This window comes from Pieris rapae, chromosome 3, assembly GCF_905147795.1.
Source record: "Pieris rapae chromosome 3, ilPieRapa1.1, whole genome shotgun sequence".
Lineage (NCBI taxonomy): Eukaryota > Metazoa > Arthropoda > Insecta > Lepidoptera > Pieridae > Pieris > Pieris rapae.
The window spans coordinates 5,299,397-5,318,250 of NC_059511.1; the positions used below are offsets into that span (position 1 = coordinate 5,299,397).

Genomic DNA, 18,854 nt, shown 5'->3' on the forward strand with positions numbered 1-18,854 from the left:
ACTGCTATTTCTGGTCGTCTGCCATATTGTGAATGGCCGATAGAGATGGGGAAAAGTTCAGTATGCTATGAGATTGATTTAGTGCAAATAATAGTGATTGCCTTAGCATTTGTGACTTTGCTCATTGTTATGAACTGGATGTGCAAGTACTACAGCTGCTCTTAGAAAGATGACGTGCCACACCCTTACCGTGTCGCTGACGCAAATTATCTTGATGGTGGGAACGCTTGTAGTTCTGGGCTTGTTATTCACGGTAATATGCAGTATTATTGAGGAAAAGGCGTAGACATGCCATTAAGTCAAAAAACGATTGAAAACGTCGAAATTGATGTGAGAAGTTTCATAATGGTGGGATTTGCATTTCTCATCTGGTTGATATCCATGCAATATATTTGTAAGTATGTGTGTAGTTTGCCGCCCTTATCGTGAAACAATGAGACATACATAAGACAGATAATATATGACCATCTGGTTTAGCATTAAAATTGCCGAAGTACCAGTAGTGGAAGCCAAATGTTCAATTTTTTAAAGATGCTGCAGCTATATAACATGATGGATTCTTCCATGGAGTGATTAAAAAGTTTCTGCTTGTATTTGAGGCTTAATATTTTATGCGTCAGTTCCATTTATTTCACTTCTAAATATTCCATTATATTGATTGAATACTAATAATCAATCAATGTCAATCTGTACCTAACGCTTAGCTCAATTCGTCCTCGATACAACCATCTGTATATCTATATATATAATCAATAAAGGAACAATACTTTTTTTAGGTTTTGTCAAATGTTTTCATAATATATATTTTATATCTTTCATGATTTTTTATTGCATTTACTGATTAATTAGATTTTTTATTACCAACATCTTACCAGTATTAGTTAAGTTATCCAACCGTGCTTTAACACGCTGATGAAAAATATCATGGAGTAATCAACAAATATTAGGATTGGATTCAGATTTCAGAGTACTTAACGCGAAATGCCGTATGTATGTATACAGTATGTAAAAACCATATTATGGGGTTCATACGTACATCCATAAAAATATCTATCAGGCAATGGAGAGTCAATAATCTATTTGTCTATAACGAAAACAGATAAGACACAATTGACAAATTCTTGACGCTGTCTCGCCTTTTCGAGATTTTGCCACACGAACTTGCATTTAGGCGCCTGCCAAAAATATAGCGATGTTTACCGTATTTTAAAAATAGTTGTGTCGCTAAAGATAATTACATGACTCTAAGATGGCCGCATGATACAATTCACTTTTAATGATTCTTTAAATACCAGTTTGACTATAAGCGGAACTAAACTTCAGAGACCTGTAGTCATGTATAAACAAAAATGAATGCGAAAATTTTCCGATGTTATTTCCCGTAAGAAACTTCTCTAAAGACATAAATTTCCAACGGCATCCATTGTAAACAGGAACTAAACGTATCTTTTACAAACTAGATTAAACTTTTCACCGTCCACCGGAAACTGAATTGGATTTTAATATTAATTAGAAATTGCTGTAGCTACGGCCTTTTTGTGCATTGTTTAGTTTCGTTGTTAAGAATTTACGTCAAGATCAACTTATAACAGATCCATCAATATCAAATATAATTTTTTTTTATAGAACAGGGGGCAAACGGGCAGGAAGCTAACCTGATGTTAAGTGATAGCGCCGCCCATGGGCACTCTCAGTGCCAGATAATATATAAATATCAATTATAATTAAAAACGATCGAGTAGTTGCAATATGTAATAAACGATGTGTCAGACAACTTTTGCGAGTTCACAATTACCATTTGTACTGATATGCTATCGATTAACAATACTAGAATTATTGGTATAAGGTATTCGAATAGTCAAGTATATTGTTGGTAGCCCCTTGTGGGACGATTTGTGTGGATTGTGTGGACGATTGTTGTTTGTGGGACGGAGTCTCTAGAAGCCGAAAAAGTTTTGAATTTGCAGAAACATACACAGTTTAATGTAAGACGACTTTTGATCAAATGGTTCATGAAATATGTACCTACTGTATTTTCAAACGAAACGTGTATCTACCAGACCTTTGAGCAAATAACGTATCTTCATTTATTAACTTAAAAGTTTTAGTTTTAAAAAACGTTATAAGAAGTAAGTACAAATTGTAAAAAATATAACTATATAATATAATCTATGCTGGATAAAAAATGGATGTTATTGTAACTAAATTATTTTTTTGAAAACAAATGTGACTACATACAGAAAAACAAAACAGACAGATAAATATTTTTTATCAGGAAAAAAATATTTGTTTATTTTTAAAATGCGAATATTCGAGATTTAATTCTTACCAATAAATTATTAGTACAGATAACATCGCTTATATAATGCGCTATTTGTCATAAATAATTCATATGAAGGCCCTCGTTTTCGACCTCTATATATTATTAATCTGTTCACTGGCTACGTTAAATATTTCACTTCAGGAATTATACAGTTAAGGCAATCAAAGCTTAATGCTTTGCACCACTACCATTTTAGATTCACGTCAAAAGCAAATATGATTTGCTTTGTAGACACGCTAATTAGACAGGCTTGTATTGAACCCACAATAGCGTGAATGGTTCAAGAGGAATACCACTGATTTTGACTTGTTTTGAAGTCTTATCACAAGCATGTCTGACAATGGTTATGTTATATGTATGTGTAAAACCTCCAATTAAATGTATGCTTACGAATACTCGTTTTCAGGCTATTTACAACATGTTTTGATGAATAAAGAATAATGAAGTTGACAATCCATTTCACTTTTACATATACAGAACACTATAATATAGATGTCTTAGTTTTCTGGTTTAATAACTTTTCGAACTATTTAGGGTCTGTTTCACAATGTCCGTATAAGTTCCAAATGAGCTATTTATTACTTATTAGGAGGATAAACATTATTGTTGCGTTTCACGACTGTTAGATAGCGCTATTCGACATGAAACCCGAAGTTTCTTATTCGGAACTTCCGAATAATTTATGTGTTGCATAGCTATTTGGTACTTTATCCATACATTGTGAAACAGACCCTAAGAGTTATCTATGTATGTATATTGCTCCGAATGACGATAAGTACTACTATGTGACTACATCGTACGCGTCTAGTTATTTGTATGCGTAAGCTATATATTCTTATCAAATACACGGTTGTTAATAGTAGTGAGACCGAAAAATATTATTTCGTGGGGAATATTCCAGTATTTCCCACGAAATAATATTTTTCGGTTGCGGTAGACACAGAACACATTGTTTAATTACGCGGACGGAAGCTTTATAAGATTGTGTGTAAGATTTCAAACAATATGCAGATAAACAGAAATTAAAATAAGGCATATATTAACTTCACATGCTAATTGTCAATGTTTAATGTTAGGTAATAAACGATGCGAATAAAAGAGACCTTTATCTTGTCTATAGAATTTTTTCATTTAATGTATAAACAATTTTTTTTAGTTTTATTGCTCGTTCCAAAGGTTTTGTAATTAATTTATTTGTGATTTTATTAATATTTATTGTCACCAACACCTTAGAGATAATTAAACTTGTAAAATTATTTTTATTATAATAATTCGTTTTGTCATTTTTAACATTTAAATGGGAATGAAATATATTTAATCAACACTTAAAACTCTAAATGAACCCGGCATTCCAGCATATTCATCATTAAACCTATCCTTTGGCCGTAGAGATTCATCAGTGCACATTTTACTTCTTTCTTCTAGATACTTCTTGAATTCTTCAGAAGACAGTTCATCTTGCCAGTCATCTGGAACGTAAGCAGATTTGAGAAGTGCTTATATATAGTTATAGATATAATAATTGATTAAGATCAAAATACAAAATTCAAGTTTTATAAAAATCAACAAAAAACCTTGTTAAGTTTAGTAATAAATTGAGATTAGAAAATATCTCGCTGATATAAAATTATAAAGACGATTAAAAAAATGTACTGAGAATCATCTTTCATATTCTGTTCCTTCAATGTACACGATATAATCTATATATAAATGGAACCAACCGTGAATTTCTCTAATAGATTTCTCATTTCCACCAAACTCAATTGGAATAACATCTTTACCAAGAACATCGTACAGTTCACTCCAAGTTCTATAAACGTGTATCCGGCTTATTAACTTCGGCGAGAGCACTTGCTTTAAAAGAGCTACAAAAGCGTCAACGTACTTTGATGTTGTTATACAATGTACACCTTTTACTCTCGTTCCATATCCTCCCTAGAACGTAATTGGCGGCTTTAAAAATAATCTGAAATCGACCTGATTGCATATTCAGTTATACACGCCGCATCTCAACATTTGTAATAGATAACATCTTTGCTTTCGATTCTTATACACTTCAAGCCACAGCGGCTGTCTATTCAGTCTTGCTGATTGAAATGATTGCCTGTACTGTCAGTATAGTATTAGCCTGTGCCAATGCCTATTACAGCCGTACTTCGAGGGGACGTCTGAGTCGTCGCTTTGTAGTACGTCGGCCCAGGAACTGCTTTACGTATTCATCTGCAGCATGGGCGTGTTCAAATAACTTCTAGACTAAACTACCCTTGAGATATTTATTGTATAAATGGCGCAATTTATATATCATCAGCCCATCCCGAGAATCGCATTTAAAGTTTAATAATACACATATTAGATCTCAATAAATAAATAAAAATACTATCGAATTGTCATACTTCTATTGTGAGATTTTTGATATGGATTAATTAGGCTTTCTTGAACTAATGACTAAGTTTCGTAAAAATTACAGTTTTATCATTTATGGTAGCTGAATTATTTTACCTTTATAACTAAAGAAAGATGCAACTCTGCTTTAGAATCTAATGGCTGACAACCTATCTCCTAATTAACGACTGATTTATTAAGGTTTTGGGTAAAAAAAATCAATTACTGACCATAGTTATTGTCGCAACATCCTTCAGTTCAAATGGATTTTGTTTGGATACTAGATCGAATACATTTATATTCAAAAGATCTATACACATATGCATAGAAGATACATTGTCTACTTGCATTATATATTCAATCATCTGAAACGTATAATATATTAATAAAATAAATAAATACTCCTGTTATTTTGAAATTCCACCAATTAGGGCGCAAAGTTACAACTTTTGTCTTCGACATAATCAACAAGATATGATTAGATTAATTTAAAGACCCTGTTTGCGGCGACTGCGTATTTGCTTCGTATGAAAAACTTAAAACGTCCTTGAAGACGCCAACACTAACTGGAACAAGTTGTTGGGACATGTGCACCGAATGGCGGATAACAGAAACCCAACCTTACTGAGTTCACAACCTGGTGGCAAGAGATAACCCGGTCGTTCGAGGCTGCGTTGGGATGAAGTTGACTACTTATTACGTCGACCTCAAAAAAATGGGTTTTGTAATTGGTTGCAAGAAGCACGAGACACAGGGATATGGCGATATAATGCGGAGACTAATGCCCACAAGGGGCTGTGTATTGATGATAATGATAATGAGGATCATTTCATAATCATCATCATCGATAAAATTTATGAATCAAAAATACCGTGTTTTCTGAATTTATTTCAGTGAAACTTTGTTAATAAATTTAATAATAAATATTACGAGCAGAGATAGCTCGCGTTTGTATAGAATTAAGAGATTTTGTTTTTAATACTGTCTCTCTGTCTGACATGGGGATCAATGATAAGAAAAGTACTTTGTAAGACACTTATTGCAAAAGTTAATTTATTGTATAAGCTTACTCGGATTGAATTTTTGTGCAATTCTGTTATTTGTGATGATTTCTTAATATCACTCCAGAATTTCATTATGAATATTCTTGCGTTGTCTTTTGAATAGTTGGGTAAAATAACAGGGGTCCTGAAAGATTTCATAAACAATATATACTATATATATTATGTACAACGGACATATTGAGCGTCTAAGTGCTGAAACAGAGTCCACTTACCTTACACTTTATATAGGAAGAAAGTAATGTACTTAATAATTGGATTTTAATTTTATAAATTCTTATTAAAATCTTTAATAAGAAAAATATCAAAGTTTTTAATAACTTTTTCTAGTGAAATACCATACTGGTTTAGCCACTGTAACTTTCATCTGTTGAGGCTACTTACATTAACAAACTTTTAAACTTTATTTACCTATATATAAATAAATTTTACTTAAAAGAACCTCATAAGCTATAGGTACATAACTGTTGGCGACTCATAAATAGAAATAGAAATATATTATAAGTTAGGTTTGAAAATTGTAACTCTATAAATAGAAATTAGGTGCGAGTGTTAAGAGTTATAAGTTAGACAAAATATGTATACAGATTTAAGTGAGAAATATGGTTCATTTATGAATGTAAATATATTAAATAAATAAATAGAATACTTCGCCGAATAAAAGGGTCACAGCTCTCGACGCGGTATACCGGCGCAAATGTATATAAGCGTAGCTCTCGTCGCGGTATACTCGTGGAATACTTAAGCTCGGCGCGGGCGAGTCTCGAGGTAGTCTCAGTTCAGACAGTGGCAGTCGCGGTTCAGACTTGACACGGTGCACACGCGCAGTCGCGGTTCAGACTTGACACGGTGCACACGCGCAGTCGCGGTTCAGACTTGACACGGTGCACACGCGCAGTCTCGGTTCAGACGTGACACGGTGCAGACGCGCGTAGAGACTCGGGCTCTTTCCTCTATCCCGTGACAACGAGCTGTGATCCACGAATAATCGGCGAAGCAATAAACAAGAACAAGGCGCAGTTTCATTTCAAGACAACATCTACAATTACGCACTAGCAGGGGTGCGTGGGTCGAGGCGGTACCAGCGTTACGTCGAGCCGTCTTGACAAACGAGTACGCAGTCAAACCCCACCGGTATACAAAGCCGCACCGAGGTTACTTAGGTTACCGCACGGGTGTTATCAAACGAACACGATTAAACGTACTATACCGTGCGGGCCTGAGTATATCTGCGAGTGTCGACGGTGGTGATTGGCTAACCTTACCAATAGTGGTCCTTCGAGCCGGATCCTGCAACGGTTGTCATCAAGAAGTGAATATTGCGAGAAGAAAATGCCAGTCACAAGATCACAGAATGGGATGCAGCGAGGAGAATCGACGTTGACTGTTACCTCCGCCACTAGGTCCGAAGTTCAGACCACAGGCGAAGAGAAAACGATCGAGCAGTCCACGTCGACGAGCGCAGCCAGCCAATCAGAGCAAGCATTGACTCTGATACCAGCGGGTTATACCCGGCGGGCCGCATCGAGAACCGTATCAAAAGCCAGCTCTAGAAGACTAGCCGAGGCCAGAGAAGAGTTGGCTCGCTGCGAGCTGCGGGAAGCACAGGCTGCAGCACACCTGGCCAGATTACGATTAGAAGCAGAAACGGAAGAGGACGACTCCGTTATAGAAGACGTCAACGATGACCATGAAGAAAAGGTAGCAAACTGGATGCGCTCATCGGAACAAAAGCCAGAAGAAATAGAAACAAAGAGCGACATTCGAGCAATAGCCGACGCAATAAAGGAAGTCATGACGAACCATGTAATGCCGCAACCGAAATACATTCAAGAGCTGCCCAGATTTGAAGGGGACAGCTCCGAATGGACTGCGTTCCGAGTTGTATACGAAGATACATCTCCCATGTTCTCGGACGTTCAGAACATGGCGCGGCTGCGTAAGGCGATTAAAGGCACGGCGAGAGAGAGTATTAAGAGCCTCTTGTACTCAGAAGCGAAGCCAGAAGAAGTTATTAACGCTTTACGCCGAAGATTTGGTAGACCTGACGCATTGGTGTTAGCCGAACTTGAGAGATTAAAAGCGCTGCACAGAACGACGGAAAATCCCAGCGACATATGCGTTTTCGCAAGCCAAATAAACAACAGTGTGGCCGCCATAAAAGGATTGAAGAAACCGCAATACCTGTACTCACCCGAAATCATGAAAATTATCATAGAGAAGATGCCCGCGATTCTGAGGTTCAGATGGTACGACTACACGGCTGCGAGGGGAGAGGAATCGTTCTCAGATATTCAAACAATAAGCGACTTCCTCAATTTAGAAGCGGATAAATGCGGCGCATTCGCGGTACTCGAAGGCAGCAAAAGTGTACAACCGAGCGCAACGATAAGAAGACCGGTGAAACAGGCTACTTTTAATATTGCTGAAAAGAGTAGACCAGAAGAAATCAAGTGCCCAGTTTGTCAAGGCAACCATAAGCTCAAAGACTGCCAAAGATTTCTAAATGCGGCAGTCAACGATCGATGGGAAACGGTTAAGAGGCTTAAGGTTTGCTTCAAGTGCCTCGTCGGAAAGCATCGGAAAGAAACATGCCGAAGACCACCGTGCAAGTTATGTCGAAGATGGCATCACAGCTTATTACATGTGACATCGGAGAGCGAACAGTGTCATGAAGAGGCAGCGACCGAGACAGCGACGGTCAATACAATTAGTACTCCAAAAGCTATTTTAAAGATGCTTAAAGTGGAGATCTACGGACCAACTGGGAGCAGACAAGTACTGGCGCTGCTAGATGAAGGCTCTACGGTGACACTGCTCGATGAAAATGTGGCTGCAAGCATCGGCATTAAAGGTCCTCGCGAAACCATAAATATAGAAACTATCGGTGGAGGACAAATGAAAAATCACGAATCAATGATTGTAGATATCAAAGTGAAAGGGATAAGACAATGCGAGAAGAGCACACTTAAGCGGGCAAGGACTATCAAAGAGCTGAAATTAGCCCCACAACTCATCGATAAAACCCGACTTAAGAAGTGTCAGCACTTGCGGGGTTTACTGCAAGACGTGTGCTACGAAGCTGAGGCGCCGAAGCTGCTCATTGGCCAAGACAATTGGGAACATATTGTCTCATTACAACTACGACGTGGAAAGCCAGGGCAGCCGGTGGCATCAAGAACAAAGTTAGGATGGGTTATCCATGGCTACGATAGCAACGGCGTGTCTCCGATGAATTATGTGAACACATGTGCACACGCAAGCGTCATCGAAGACAAAATAAATCAGCCAGTGAGAGAACATGTTAATATTGAGTCTTTGTGGGTTCAGCCGAAGAAGCCTTCAACCGATATAAAACAGCGCGCACTAGAAATATTGGAAAGAAATAGTCAACAATTGGAAGATGACAGATCCGAGGTCGGACTGTTGTGGAAAAGGAAAGACGTACAACTTCCAAACAATTTCTCAGCGGCCTTCAACAGATTTCAAAGAATAGAAAAATATCTGCCTGAGGACGCTAAGTTTAAAAATGAATATAGCACGCAAATAGATCTGTTGAAAAGCAACTACGCTGAAGAAGTAACAGTCGACTGCGCATCGAACAAAAAGTGGTACCTGCCTCACTTCCCAGTGAAGAAAAAGCTAAGAATTGTGTTCGACGGTGTAGCCAATCACAACAGAGTGAGCCTCAACGACATTCTGTCAATATTACGAGTGTCACTGCGAGTACGTCAAGAACTTGTATCGATAGCGGCCGATAAAAAAGAAATGTTTCTGCGGGTGAAAATATGTGAAGAAGACAGAAATAGTCTCAGGTTCCTTTGGCGAAGAGACAAGAAAGCGCTAGTGAAGGATAACAGAATGTTATCAATGATTTTAGGAGCTGCATCACCTTGTGCCACGATTAATATAAAAAACAAAAATGCAAAGGCCTTCGTACATAAATATCCAGAAGCAGTGCAAGCAATAGAGAAATATCGCTATATGGATGACTATTTGCAGAGTTTTCACTATGTCGACGATAACCAACGAGTTATACAGCCAGTGAACTTGATCCACATGAAGACGCACTTTGAGTTACGAGGATGGGCGTCGAACAAAAGAGTGATCATTGAAGACGACACCGAAGCTCGGAAAAGCTACCTAGAGCATATCGGTAGAATAAAAGATAATCGGCTGCCGCGATGTATGTCACTATTCTGTACTGAGGGGGAGCTGCACACTGTCGCAGACGCGAGTGAGACAGCGTATGCAGCCGCAACTGGAGGTAATGGAAAATACTTAGAAAACCTCGTTGATGCCAAGTCGAGAGTAAAGTCTCAGAAATCAATATCTACGCCGAGACTTGAACTGCAGACAACCTTGTTGGGGACAGAACACATAGACAATTCTAGACCAATCACGAACCTAGCTGACAATTCGAAAAAGGAGACGCTAAAACCAAACTACATTCTCATTGGACGATCCAGTGGAGCTGCGCGCATACTACATTTTCCTGATGCAAAGCTGGTGGTCAGAAAAGATTTGAAGTCCGTCCAACGACTCTCTGATCACTTTCGGAAGAGATCGCTACGGGAGTACTTGCCCAAACTACTGCCCAGGAAAACGAATAAACTACAGAAAGGCGAGCAGCTGCAACCAGGCGACGTGGTTTTTATCGTAAAACGCACGCTACCACGATGCACTTGGCCGAGGGGAATCATCGAAACTACATACCCCGGGCCCGACGGAATAACCAGAATCGTGGACGTCGCAACCACAGGGGGAGTGTTACGAAGACCATCGTCGAGGATCCTGATCTTGGTGCCTGCGGAGTCGCCGTGCAGAAACGACGGTGCTGCGCACGAGGGGGAGAATGTTGGCGACTCATAAATAGAAATAGAAATATATTATAAGTTAGGTTTGAAAATTGTAACTCTATAAATAGAAATTAGGTGCGAGTGTTAAGAGTTATAAGTTAGACAAAATATGTATACAGATTTAAGTGAAAAATATGGTTCATTTATGAATGTAAATATATTAAATAAATAAATAGAATACTTCGCCGAATAAAAGGGTCACAGCTCTCGACGCGGTATACCGGCGCAAATGTATATAAGCGTAGCTCTCGTCGCGGTATACTCGTGGAGTACTTAAGCTCGGCGCGGGCGAGTCTCGAGGTAGTCTCAGTTCAGACAGTGGCAGTCGCGGTTCAGACTTGACACGGTGCACACGCGCAGTCGCGGTTCAGACTTGACACGGTGCACACGCGCAGTCGCGGTTCAGACTTGACACGGTGCACACGCGCAGTCTCGGTTCAGACGTGACACGGTGCAGACGCGCGTAGAGACTCGGGCTCTTTCCTCTATCCCGTGACAACGAGCTGTGATCCACGAATAATCGGCGAAGCAATAAACAAGAACAAGGCGCAGTTTCATTTCAAGACAACATCTACAATTACGCACTAGCAGGGGTGCGTGGGTCGAGGCGGTACCAGCGTTACGTCGAGCCGTCTTGACAAACGAGTACGCAGTCAAACCCCACCGGTATACAAAGCCGCACCGAGGTTACTTAGGTTACCGCACGGGTGTTATCAAACGAACACGATTAAACGTACTATACCGTGCGGGCCTGAGTATATCTGCGAGTGTCGACGGTGGTGATTGGCTAACCCAATCAATAATAACTGTGTTCGCTGACTGCACTCTTTATATTAAAAGTCTTAAAATTTTAATTAAATTTAGTCCAATTAGACAGACATTTCATTGGTTCACAATGTATGGATAAAGTATCAAATAGCTATGCAACGCATAAATTATTTGGAAGATAAAAGTTCCGAATAAGATACTTCGCATTTCATGACGAATAGGGCTATCTGACAGTCGTGAAACGCAAACAAACACTAGTTTATCCTACCAATAAGTAATTAATAGCTTATTTGGAATTTATCCGGACATTGTGAAACAGGCCCTTAACATTTTGGTTCAATCCAAGCGTCAATAAAATAAGTAAGCGTTTTAATAAAAAAAATATTAATCGTTTCGACATCTTATTAAAAAATCTGTAAAAACTTACACGATCTCAAACAGTTCTTTTAAATCACTTTTCATATCCGAAAATTGAAAATAATGTGGTAGCAAAGTTCTTAAAGTGCAGGATTTGTCCAATAAACTTTTGACTCGCTCTATAGATCCTTTCGCCCCAAGAATGCTCATTTTTAGATAGTTTGTGCCTGGAATAAAATGAGCTTAAGTTTTGTGGATCATATAAACCTCACAAATTGAAACATACTTACTACTTAATAAGTAGTCAAATACTTTTAATAAACCTTTATTTTAGTAGTATAATAATGTTTTCTTCGCTTCAATTAAAGGTGGCCATTCGGTACTGATACTCTATTAATGAAATCATTTTTATTCATTGTATTAGTTGAATAAAGCGTACAAACTATTCTCTTTTTAAGTGAGTTCTGCACCGTATAAGATAGATATAAGTTTTCATTATTGTTTCGAATAATATAAAAGTAGCTCAAACGGACAAACGAAGATAACAAGGTCTGAAAGTTAATTTTTGACTTGCATTTTAACAAAATTTTATTTATATCAACAGTAGACGTATTATCTTAAACAAATATTTTGTACGAGTAGTTAATGCAAAATTTATATCACACCTACACTCACATTGACTTGAAAAAAGTCCTATTTTTTACTTCATTATAAAACCAGAAATAAAAATTATATAACTCACTGAAATTTTTGCTTTTGAAGTGTGGCTGTTTTTCAATCCATTGTCTTATAATTTCTATAATTTCTTCCATATCACCTTTTCCTAAATTTATATTTAGCATCCCAAGTTCTTCGCATTCACTTGAAAAGTGTAATATTGATTTCTTCGGTTTAAAATCCATTGTTTCACAATATATAATAAGACAAAGTACATTCGTACTCGTTGCAGTCGAAACTCAACTGGTTATCATAAACTCGTGAGTTGTTTTTATTATGTTTTTATGAAAACAGTCTCATTATCTCGGGGAAAAATAAGAATTGATTTGACTATCACATAGGAGAAATGATACAAAAACCAACATACAAAAATCTTTATTCACAATTTATATATTTTTTAAATGAAAGATATTATAGCTGGCACATTGCTTAGTACTAGCTTTACTACACATTTTAAATACACTTAAAAAGTTATGACGACCTTGTACATTTTTTATTGTATTGTCTGAGTATTTTGTTAAATATCTCGGCAATTTTAATAATATTACTGTAATACATAGATACGGTTAAGTATTCCGCGCGCGTTAGTTTTGAACATATATTTATATATTCTAACAATTAAGGAAACAAGGATTATGTCTATTGAAAAGTTATAGCTTTAATGATAGTTTCAGAGTACCGAAGACTAGAGGTCATTCAATGTTAAACAGGATAATTATTGTTTAAGGGTTTCGGCGGTGGAATGTCGTTTATATTCGAAGCACGAGGGTATTAAAGTAATTTCGCGCCAGCTTTGAGAGAAAAGTAGACCACACGTTCTCAGATTCAAATCTTGTCTGAATTTCGACTGAAATCGGGAACCTATAAGGAATTTCTAAGACATGTTTAGCTGCTTTCGGATAAGTACGAAATTAGTATGGCAGAAAGCCTTAAAACTATTACATTATAAAAAAATGTTCAGATGATTTTCAATGCTTCGAAATCAGACATCATACAACAAAGACAGTAAAATGTTATAAAAATTTAAGTATTTAACAATAAACTTACGATTAAATAGAATTTTCAAGAATTTCCAGAATGACCTTTGCCTTAATTACTCAAAAATACATCAACAATCTAAATAATTAATTATAAAATAAAACGTCTTCATTTTAATAAAAAAAAATATTATTACTTAAATGAATATTTATAATAAATTATTTAGTCTGCATAACATTGAATGCAATGCCCGAAGTTTCTTACTCATGCGAAATAATATTCAAAATTATTTTGTTTTGTTTGTAGTATGTTATTATTCGTATCGCGACCTTTAATTGCAAAGATTGGATGGATTCTTGTATGATATGGTAATAATACTTCTTTAACAGAGTAGTACATGTAACGTACGAAATAATTTAATTTAATTTTATAGATTTGTCTAATATAAAATTCAAGATTCATGATATTAGGGGGAAATAAATATAATGTTGTTTTCGCGTGTGAAATAATATTATATACTAACATGTTAATTATGGGGCAGAGGGCTTTAACAGTGTGCCTCCATCGCGTACTGTGTTAAACTTCGTATTTCATCTCAATCCAAGTCAATCCGGCTCTCTTTGATTTATTTGTACAACAGGTTTGCTTGGGAGTTGGGACGGTTACGCTTCCGCTATCCTTGTGGGTTCCAATACAGGCTTAGGTATATGATGAAATCTCTTTGAAGCGTCAGTTAAGTTACACTTGCGTCTCTTGATCTGATGGCCAATAGGAGTTTCTCGAAAGTGCTTCCAGAATTCCTCGTTGGAGAATTGTGCCAGTAAGAGGAGACAGTGGTGGTCGAAGACTTGGAGCCGGCGAGAGATGTCCTTCCACACACTCATATAGTTATACTCATATAGGTTTGACGTTGGATTGAAATATTTTAAAATAAAATAATTTTACTTTTATAATCTAACCCTTGTTTTAATATTGTAAAAATACAAAAAGTGTAAGAGTATTTCCAACATTAAAATGCCATATAATTTTAACTTGTATGGATCTATCTTTGTGAAATTATATTATATATAATATATACAATTGACGTTATAGTATACAATTATATCAAATCTTTGTTGCTATTAGTCACATTTATAAAAACGTTACCATTACACAAAATTATAAAATCTCTCGCCACCATTTAAGTTTTTGCTTAATCAACACTTAGAAGCCGGAATGTGCCGGGCAAACCAGCGTACTCCTCACTAAACATAAGATTAGGCCTGCAACTCTCAACAGTGCGCGCAGAGCTTATATCCCGAAAGTATTTCTTGAAACCCTCCTCGCTTAAAGCCTCGATCCAATCATCTAAAAATATCGGTCTTATTTATAAAAAAATACTAATGTAATAAGTTGTAAGAAGAAAGAAGTTTTCATATTGGTTTCAAATTATCAGATGTTAGTTGAAGTATGTTACATTTCTTATAAATTCGTGCGTTTGTAATGACATTTTTCTTTTTTCCGGCGAAAGGATGGTATCGTTTCAAATGGAGCCAAATACGTACGTTGGTTTACGTACATTTACGGTAAAGTACGGATTGCGATGCATGCCACTATTCAAAGAAACTTTGTTTCTATTAATTTCGAATTTTTATTATTTATTTTGTAATGTTTTTATAAAACATGGCAGAATCGGGCAGGCGGTTACCTAATGTTAAGAGAAACCGCTGCCCATAGACACCAACAAAAGGCTCGCAACTACGTCGTCGGCCTTTAGATACCATCTTTTCTTCAAGTTATATTATTAACTGACAATGGACGAAATTAGCGTTTTAGTTATTAGGAAATCTACCATTGCAAACTTTATTTTTTTTAACTTTTTAACTTTATTTTATAGTGTTTTAAATGTAACACATACCATGTATCTCTTTTTCCGTTTTCTCATAGCCACCAAAATCAGCTGGAATTATTTCTCTTCCAATTAAATCATAGATTTCTTCCCATGTTTTAAATACCTTTATTCGTTTTATTATCTTTGGTTTCAGTACTTGTTTCAATATACCGATCAATGTATCGATTACTTTAGATGTCGTTACAAAATATATTCCTTTGAGACGCATCCCGTGACCTTCCTTGGAATTTAAATAAAATTATCAATAACACGTATACACTCAAGTAAAAATTCCACTTATTCATACAAATTAAAACAATTGCTTCAAACTACCTATATCTTTCCATTACAGCGTAAACACAGTTTGAGAAAGAGTAACAAGACTTACTTTTATTGAAACTGTGTATTTAGACTTATTTAGTTTGTATGATGGGGTAGTGGTGGCATCTTGAAAAGCACTTAATTATTAGGCATGCACTAATTTCCAAGTAAGTGTATAATAAAAATAACAGAGTGTTAATATCTAAAACTAAAATACAAGTAATTATGATACAAAAACTTACAAACAAAACTGTTAATGTTTTTCGTAAATCCATAAGGTTCAAATTTTTTATCAATTCCACGATGCTTTTAACTTCAGTCAAGTCGAAAATTCCAATATATTCTCCTATACAGTCACATTGCTTCATGTATTCACCAATCTACAAATAATGAAATTATAAACAAATAATTAATTACACACTACAATAAATAATTAATACGTGATTACTATAAGATTATAAAAAGTCTTAGTCTTTAGTCTTTTAACTAGGCTAAATATCTGGGTCTACTGAACAAATACAAAATTTTTCACGCTATTGGAGCAATGTTGAGAAAAAAAGGTAATATATAAATCTTGTCTTTTAACAATATGATGTAGGTTGTAATGTTCTTACCAACATAGTATATTTCATGGCTTGCGTTATCTCTGCGGCCTGCAAACTATCGTAGACTTTCACTGTAAAAACTCGGAAGTGGTCTTTCGAAAGCTGAGGAAGGACGATCGGTCTTCTGCAAGATACATTTATTACACTCAAGTTTTAATAATACCCAAAATATATGAATACATACTTACATAACTTTAAATACATTTTCAAAATCCTTCTTCGCATCAAAACACTTAAAGTGATCAGGCATAAGAGTCCGTAAAGTACACATCTTATCAAGTCTCTGCTTAGTAACTTCTATCGATCCCTTCGATATAATAATGTTGGCTCGCAATAAATTGTGAGCTAAAAAGTTAGGAAATGGTCATTATCTATTTTCGTTTTATATAATATGTTACAATAATTAAGCTACCATAATAGATAAGAAGTAACCGCACCCCAACCTTATATTCCTATTTGCAGCGGCCTTAGGAGTTGGCGAACAGGGCAATCGCACGGCGCCTTGAACTTGCAAGAGTCTCGCGCAACAACTCAAGCAAATTAAAAAAAATAGAAATTTTTTAATTTCATTTCTTTCGTTTAAAACTTTTGTATTTGATCCTTAATTACTTATTAAGGTTATTACTTATCAGGTAAATTTGAATAACGTTAGTTAACTAATTCATTCAGCTAAAACATAATTGATAAATTAATTATGTAGTAATATGACAAATGTCTAAACCACAAAACCAGAGATACTTTCGCATCACATACTTTTATGACGACAAAGGGCTTCGTAAAGACCTGCCGCTCGGAGCCTCGCAATGGGTAAAGTCGTCTCTGCGTAGTTGTTTGATATATTATTTGCTTTTATTTATTTTAGCATACATTTAAATAATAATGATATACAAACATAAACCACTTCAGTAAAACTAGTCTTAATACCTGTGGTATTTTGCCTTGTTTTTCATCTATGTTTGTACGTAATAGTGACGTGAGTGCTACATATTTACTTTTTAATTCTCAAAGACAATTTAATTATGAACTCTTTACATTATGAAAGGCACATCCATATACTTTTTGCTTACCATTTTAAATTATGCATTCGAAACGTTAAATTAATGAAGAATTAGCTAAGTTTTCAAATTATTGTTAGTCAGAATTATGTCATTTAAATTGACATACCAAACAACGCGTAAACAATATTGTAAGTTCTTTGTGTTCAAATTATTTGAATTGCTTTATATGTATTTATCGAATGGATAAATAAAAATTAAGGGATGTTCCTAATGTCCAGTCGTAAATAAAAAATATATTTCTAGCGGAGCTGACAAAGGTACCCTTGAAACGCCAGCACATATTTTCATAGACATGTTCCGACAAAGTTTTATGAAAATATATTGATACAACACTCAGTAATTAACAGAAACTCGAGAGCGGAAAAATTAAACTAAAGATTGTCATTGAAATAAATTCAATATCTTTTTCTGTTTTTGTTGAGTAACAATCCATTATTATTAATACTAATACTCACTAAAGTCTTTTCTTCGGAAATGTGGCTGCTCTTCCAACCACTCTCTTACTAATTTAATGGCATCTTCCATTTCGCTTTCATCTTTAAAATTGATACTTTTATACACATACTGTAATGTGTCATATCTTAACTTTAAAAATTGCTTTATCGGTTTATATTCCATGTCTTTTTTACACCGTACTAAGAAAAGTACTGACAGTCAGAAGTGTTATACCATAAGTGAACAGCAAATATTAATATAAGCATATTTGATTAAGTGGATCAGTGGTAGGAGAAGTTATGTGTTATAGACTTTATATCACGTTATATACGAACAGTAAATATTTATTTATACTGACACTAAAACGCATGATTATTAAACTTACTCTTAATTCTGTACCACGTATCCACGGAGCTAGTAATTTTACTACGCTATATACCGATACATAGACGTTATGCGGGGAAAGCGCCAGTAAATTTAAAGATGGCCATAGACGGACCGCATGATGCAGTCGAGACCTGCAGAGAGGCTTGGAGTAGTTGTATTCGAACGCAAAAAATTAATGATTCGAGTTGATTTCAAGGTGGATTTCGATAATGGAACACCTTCTGCTGCTCCTTGTACTACTATTACGTAGCGTAAGCGTAGGCGTAGAACACACCGAAGGACGTGGGTGCGTCAAATACTGCAATCAATAGACAGCATGGAATTTTTATACTTTGTAGCTGAGAGACGATACTAAAAAGTTTCTCGAGCAGACGGTCTCGGCTGCAACATGCGGTCCGTCTATGGCTAGTGTTACTTTCAGCAGCAATAATGACAGGGATCCCGCTCAGTAAATAGTTTTTGTCAAAGTTCGATCCGAACAAAACTTAATCCCTATAGATATTGAGAGAACTAATATCGCTGTAACGATTGGAAGTTAGTAAGGATGCAGCTCACCACCAGATCAGATCACTGGTACCACTTAGTGTTAGCTTAAAACTTGTATCCAAGCTTTACAATACGACCGAGTATTTAGATTGCAGGTTTTGTAAGTGGAAAGCAAAATCCAATGGTAAAAAGGCGAGGTTCAAAGGAGTTGGGGTTGAGAATTTTACGAATTTTACTGTTTAATAAT

General features: G+C 35.9%; 2 protein-coding genes across 4 annotated transcripts; both read right to left on the minus strand.

Moving 5' to 3' along the window:
• Positions 1-3,018: 3,018 nt before the first annotated feature.
• LOC110993280 lies at positions 3,019-12,725 on the minus strand. The gene is made up of 6 exons (XM_022259477.2): positions 12,493-12,725; positions 11,821-11,977; positions 5,776-5,893; positions 4,936-5,070; positions 4,045-4,258; positions 3,019-3,792 (listed from the first exon to the last, which is right to left on the minus strand). Exons 1-6 carry the CDS (start codon positions 12,650-12,652, stop codon positions 3,638-3,640), a joined length of 939 nt encoding a protein of 312 aa, XP_022115169.2. The 5' UTR covers positions 12,653-12,725; the 3' UTR covers positions 3,019-3,637.
• A 101-nt stretch (positions 12,726-12,826) lies between these two features.
• Positions 12,827-17,955, minus strand: LOC110993265. Of its 3 annotated transcripts, none has more exons than XM_022259455.2 (6): positions 17,755-17,955; positions 16,430-16,586; positions 16,251-16,365; positions 15,879-16,016; positions 15,343-15,556; positions 12,827-14,792 (listed from the first exon to the last, which is right to left on the minus strand). In XM_022259455.2, the coding sequence occupies exons 1-6, from the start codon at positions 17,915-17,917 to the stop codon at positions 14,638-14,640; spliced, it is 942 nt and encodes a 313-aa protein (XP_022115147.1). In that variant the 5' UTR covers positions 17,918-17,955; the 3' UTR covers positions 12,827-14,637. The 3 variants fall into 3 exon arrangements, with proteins under 3 accessions (XP_022115147.1, XP_045490621.1, XP_045490622.1); XM_045634665.1 differs by lacking the exon at positions 17,755-17,955 and adding an exon at positions 16,685-17,076; XM_045634666.1 differs by lacking the exon at positions 17,755-17,955 and adding an exon at positions 16,679-17,076.
• Positions 17,956-18,854: the final 899 nt, after the last annotated feature.

Coding starts and splice junctions, on each gene's coding strand:
- LOC110993280 (XM_022259477.2), bottom strand. CDS start 12,652: ATGGATTTTAAACCGAAGAAATCAATATTACACTTTTCAAGTGAATGC. Junction 5,071..5,775: donor TGCACAAAAATTCAATCCGA/GTAAGCTTATAC, acceptor TATACGTTTCAG/ATGATTGAATATATAATGCA. Junction 3,793..4,044: donor ATCTATTAGAGAAATTCACG/GTTGGTTCCATT, acceptor CTTACGTTCCAG/ATGACTGGCAAGATGAACTG.
- LOC110993265 (XM_022259455.2), bottom strand. CDS start 17,917: ATGGAATATAAACCGATAAAGCAATTTTTAAAGTTAAGATATGACACA. Junction 16,017..16,250: donor CCATGAAATATACTATGTTG/GTAAGAACATTA, acceptor CATTATTTGTAG/ATTGGTGAATACATGAAGCA. Junction 15,557..15,878: donor AAACATTAACAGTTTTGTTT/GTAAGTTTTTGT, acceptor TTAAATTCCAAG/GAAGGTCACGGGATGCGTCT.